The sequence below is a fragment of the Anser anser genome (assembly GCF_964211835.1).
Source record: "Anser anser genome assembly, chromosome: 23".
In the NCBI taxonomy this organism is placed as follows: Eukaryota; Metazoa; Chordata; class Aves; order Anseriformes; family Anatidae; genus Anser; species Anser anser.
In genome coordinates this window covers 5,085,922-5,091,403 of record NC_139744.1, presented here as the reverse complement: position 1 = coordinate 5,091,403, position 5,482 = coordinate 5,085,922, and the positions used below count along the sequence as shown (strand labels likewise).

Sequence of the window (5,482 nt, the reverse complement as noted above, 5' to 3'; positions counted from 1 at the left end):
TCCTGTAGCTGGTAGCAGTATGAATGTGTGGACTCCCTCAGCACTATAGATCTTGGCAACAGCTGGGCCATGCCAGATGCTGTGCTCAAGGGTGATAGGACTGCACAGGCAAGCTGTACCTGCTGTTCATGCCCAGACGTGCTGCTCATGATCAGGTGGTGGAGGAGAGGGGAAAGCGGAGTAGAGACAGAGGGCCATCCCCAAGACAATTACCCATTCCCAGTTCCTGCCATCTTTTGGGAACATCTTTGTCTGAGTCCCCATCCCCAGCACAGCTCCACCCAAAGCAAGATGAACACTCTTCCCCGAAGAACTGGGGCCTCCAAAGTCAAGGGAACATGCCTAGGGAGAGATGTCACAAGTCAAGGACTGGTGGCCATTGGCTGTGGAGAAACTGGATGTCTTCCTCAGCTTCAAGAGACAGTGACTGAAAGATGAATCACTGCAATGTGCCCCACACCCTGATGCACAGAGGAGTGAGGCAGCACCTGCAGCTAATTCCCACCGAAACAGTAGCTTTCTCCTTGGCCATCTCTATGCAGATGGAAAGACCAGACCAGGACACATTCAGGGATGCTGCAAACATTTATTGATTCTCAGGAGGGAAATGAGGTGACTGAAAGAAGAGGCCCTGGGAGCGGGGAGCAGGAGGAACAGACAAAAGTTTTTCAGCTTCTCCTACAGCACAGTTCCCACAGGGCATCCATCTACCTGGCCCACAAACGGAGAGAGGCTTGCAGGTCAATCCAGGCTGGTTTCTGGGGGCCTCACAGAAAGCAGAGGGTAACAAGGAAAAGCAGAGAAAAAGAGTGAGTAAGTGGACAACAGGAAAGGTAGACATTGGCTGTGTTGTCAGAGAACCCAGGCTGTCCCCTTCCTGTCTGTCATTACAGGACAAGCCAAAGATGGTCAGCTTCTCTTAAAACAACAGCAAAAAGTTCAGTTTTTCTGTCCAGCATCATGTCCTGAGTTCCTGGGGTCCTGGTCTGGGAAAGAGTCTGACATCTTTAGCAGGGGCGGCAACAGTAGCGGCTGGCAATACAAGAGAGGTCACAGCACCCAGAGTTGATGGGGACTCCATCACAGCTGAGGATGCTGCCAACGGCAGCAGAGGTGGAGGATCCCACAACGGTGTTCTGCGGGAAGGAGCTGAGGATGGGGCCGGGCAGGGTCACCACCACGGGAGAGGGCTCAATGACGACGGTGGAGTTCTGGCACTGCCTGACGCAGGGCTCGTTGCAGCTGCTGGCCAGCGGGGTCGGGCCACAGGGCTGGCACGGCAGGCACGGCCGGCACTGGTCGTAGCAGGACATGTCTGGGGGCAGGAGGTTCACCTGGGAGAGAGGGTAGGGAGGAAGCAGAACATGGGGATGCATGAGGAGCAGCGTGTCACCACACCGAGAGGGAACCAAGGCACAGGCCATGCTGAGAGCTGGAGGCTGTGCAGGGATGTGCGAGGGCTTCTTGGCGTCATCCTGACAGGGCCTAAAAAAAGCCACCAGGGACTATCTGGCTACAGCTGAGGTTCTAGCCAAGAAGCCATTGTAGTACACGTCCATCCTCTTTCCATGACAAACCTTCTCCCCACTTCCCTCTCCCACTACCAGCAGCCCCAAGATTTGGCATGGAACAGAGCTGATTGCAGCTAAGAGGTCCATAGAGCTGAGACTCCCTTCTGGAGAATGAGAGGGACAAGAAGGGGCTTCACACTCACCTGGTTCCTAAGGAGGAGAAGGCCAGAGAAGTGGATGAGGGAGCACGGAGCTGGGCTGGCTTTTATAGTGGGCCTTAGCTGCCCGATGTCCAGAGGCATCCCTTGAAGCTGTGGTTATTTTCTGACAAGCTCCTCTTGAATGCAAAACATCCCAGTTAATGATATGGGCTGTGTGTTTCCTTCCTGTGATGATGTTTTTCATTTCCTGCTTTATGCCCATTCCTCAATTAAGGCAACTTTTGAGTGGCAGGTAGGGAGGCCCAAGTATTTCCGCGCAACACAAGTCAGTGTGGGCAGAAGACTCAGCTCACATGCTGGAAGGGTCCAGTAAAGGCAAGTGATATCAGCCTGGGTGACTCCTTAGGGGCTCTTTGAAGCTGTTTTTCCCAGAGGTGGCCCAGCTCCCAGGTTGTGACCCTATCCCACCAAACACTGCCCTCAGGGAAAACCTTCTAACATGTTTTGCCTCCTCCTGCTCTCATATGGGAATACCCGTTTGTGGGGAAAGTTTGTGCAGGGCCCTTTATGGATCTCAAAAAACAAAACAAATCAAACAAACAAAAAAACAAACAAAATAAACAAAATAAACAAAAAAACAAGGACACGGGTAATTTAGTGTCTGTTTTTGTAAGACAGAATAAGAAGAGGATCCTAATGTGAAGGAAGCTTATTTCTGTCATGACACCCAGCAGAACAGCTGGGCATGGGGCACTCCAGCAGATTCCCTTATCACAGCCAGTCTCTGAGGATAAGCAGAATGACTTTGACATGTTAGCGCTATGCTAATTATGTAACCAATCAGAGGCTATGGGATTGTACAAACATGTAAATATACTGTGAAGGGATTGTATAAAGAGTGGCATGGAAAGGCCTTATGCTTGCCAGCTTTTGAGGGAAGCCACTGCATACCCAGACTTGTGCAACTCTGAAATAAACAACCCCTTGACCTAGTGTGTGGATTGGCTCACTGCATACCACATAATGAATCCAATCTTTTTATTGGACAACAATATCTGCCAGCCATACACTTGTGAGTCTCTTTCCTTGATACCTGTGTCTCCTCTACCACCTCCCCCTTTCCTTGCCTGCCTTGCCTGCACCTGCCTGCCAGCACTGTGTTTGGCCCCAAAGCCCTCTCGGGATGTCTGAAGGCTCTGACTCTCAGGGACGCCTGAAGGAACAACCCCGCAGGCCCTGCAGACTGCTACTGTCCCTGCCAAGCCTTCAAGGCTGTGTCAGGTTTCTGCCAACAGATGACCAAATACACCTCAAAGAGCCAGGGAGCCTGAGGTATATTGTTTTGCTTCTTTGTCACAATCACTGAGGGCTCATCTGCCATGCCAGAAGCCACTTCCGCAGAAGCTTGTCTACTGTGAGGAAAAACAACAAAGTATCACCAACACCATGAAATTGCTCTCTTTCTTTCAGAATCCAAATCAGCTTCTTCAGCTGCTCAGGGAATCTCTTTTCACTCCATGGGTGACCCTTTCTTGTCCAGGGCTTTTCCCCTCTGCTACAGGGTGTCTCCCAAATCCTATGCCTCTTCCTCTCAGCCTCGATCCTCCTCTTGATGTGGATGTTGAGCAGGTTTTGCCTTGTGTGAACAATCAACCATGCCATGCTCAAGGTATGATCAACCTTACCTGTGCCATGGCCAACAGATGTTTGTTCCTCCTGTGCTTGAAGGGAGGACGCAGTGGAAACCTAAAGGATCTTTTAAGCCTGCCAGAGATCTCTCCCAGTCTCCAAGCGTGTCTCCTCTGTCTTGTGCCTTGGGATGTACAGGAGAATCACACTGCTGCGATGCTCCTGATAGTGCCTGTCAGTCAGGGATTTCCACCCCTGGACAATGTCAGGTCCTCCTGGGAGTCAATGCCGGAGCCAGGCATATCTCCTCACACCTGTCTATAAAGACCTGCCAGCATTGTCTCAGAAATGCATCGCAGAGGGGACAGATTCTCATTCAGCCCATGTCAGGCTGGTTCTCCTGAAGGCAAAGGGGACATCTGTCACTCCTTCACCTGAGGGATTTCTGAGCACAGGGGTTTCAGAGTGCAACCAGCAAAGTGATTTCCAGTTGTGCCAGAGGGATGCTCAGCTTAGTGGGTGCTTCATCCAAGCTCAGCTCCCTTGTGCAAACGCAGAAGCAGCTCCACTTGCCAAGGACATGTGCCCAGAACTTCACCCAAGGCTTATATACTGCTAACAGTCTCCTGGGGCTTTCAGAGTAGGCAATAAAGAGTAGGGCAATTAAGAAACCTATGTCCCCAGGAATTACCAAGCAGTTAGGGTATTGCAACACAGGCCAGCCATTCCAGGGCAATGGGCCATCCCAACAAACCAGAAATGTTTGTCAGAGCTCTGCCTGGGTCTCTTTCTTGCGGTCTACCTCACACCTCAGTCCTGGCAGGGCCAGACCTTCACCTGGGCTAAACTGGTTACTTTCTCTTGTAGCTGTAGCTGACTGCATTGCTCTGACACCAGGAAAGGCAAAGGGTTTACCCCAGCACACCTTTGGATCCTCCCTCTTGCCTGAATGGTTGGTTCCTTCTGGACATGACAAAGCTGTACCAAGCTGGGCCATATGTGGAGCCGTAAGGAAACAGAGCTGTAATCAAGCAAGGACATGGTGCCCTGTTGATGGGAGCTGTTACAGAGGTAACCTTTCTGTAACGGGAAAGTGCTGACATCAGGTGGCAGCTAAGCACTGACAGGAGAAACATCTGCCAGCCTGAGAACTGGGCCTTGAAATCACGGGCGTCCTTAAAGTGCATCTAGGCACCAGAGAAACGCAGACATCCTGAAGATACCCTCAACGAAAGAAGAAACACAGGAACAACTTCTTGCCTGAGAAGGAGCAAAAAAAAAAACATGGTCTGGGAAGGCAGAAATAAGTGTGAGGAGGTCCCTGTGAGTGCAGGTGTCACACTGTCATGGCCACGTCCCCGGAGGGGGGAGGGCAGTCAACTCATACACAGAGCTTCTCTGGAGCAGATGTGGTCCTGACACTGGAGAGGCCTCAGAGGTCCTGGGCCTGAGGAAAGCTTCTCCATTCTTGCAGGGAAGTGGGCACCCCAGAGCAGCATGGGGGCATGGGCACTGCTTGGGCTGCCACGGCCCAAGGGGTTGTTGGGTCCTCAGGAACTTTAGATTGCCGTGTGTGGCCCAGTGTGCCTAATACCAATGCTGAGTTATGAAGGGGGTCGGTCCTGCACGTGTGCCAACACCTGGACCCTGCCAAGTGCTGTGCTGGGAGCGGTTGGGCTGCATGGTGCACATGTTTCTGCTGCACATGGTGATGTCTGCTGGCCATAGCCCTGAGGTGGGGCAAAGGAGTGGAGAAGAAGGTAGAGTAGAAGCGGTGGGGTGTCCCTGCACTTATTCCACCCATCCCCACAACTGCCATCCATCTTCTACCCCCTCCTGCTTTCCCAGTACAGCATTGCCCTGAGCAAGAGGAAGCCCATTCCCGAGAGCCTGCAGGGTGCCTTGACTCCATGGCCTCCCACACACTTGTAGCTTTTTCCGTGAGGACAGCAGAGGTTGTGCTCCCTGTTTGCTGGACTGGTGTGGGTGGCTGTGGGCAGAGACACTGTAAGAGAAGGGTGGATGTTTCCTTGCCAGGGCCCAGGGGCCAGAAGACATCCCCAAGGGATGTCTCCCAAGGGGATGTCTTCTTCAGCTCCAAGTGGCAGTGCCCAGGAGAGGACCATCTGCAGTGTGTCGCAACCTCCCATTCTTCTGGGAGTCAGGAAGGGGCTCCATAAA

At 52.3% G+C, this 5,482-nt stretch overlaps 1 protein-coding gene across 1 annotated transcript; it reads right to left on the bottom strand.

Moving 5' to 3' along the window:
• Positions 1-1,720, bottom strand: LOC310885865 (feather keratin Cos1-1/Cos1-3/Cos2-1-like). Its single transcript, XM_083809666.1, has 2 exons — positions 1,715-1,720; positions 1-1,334 (listed from the first exon to the last, which is right to left on the bottom strand). The coding sequence occupies exon 2, from the start codon at positions 1,311-1,313 to the stop codon at positions 1,008-1,010; it is 306 nt and encodes a 101-aa protein (XP_083665792.1). The 5' UTR covers positions 1,314-1,334; positions 1,715-1,720; the 3' UTR covers positions 1-1,007.
• Positions 1,721-5,482: the final 3,762 nt, after the last annotated feature.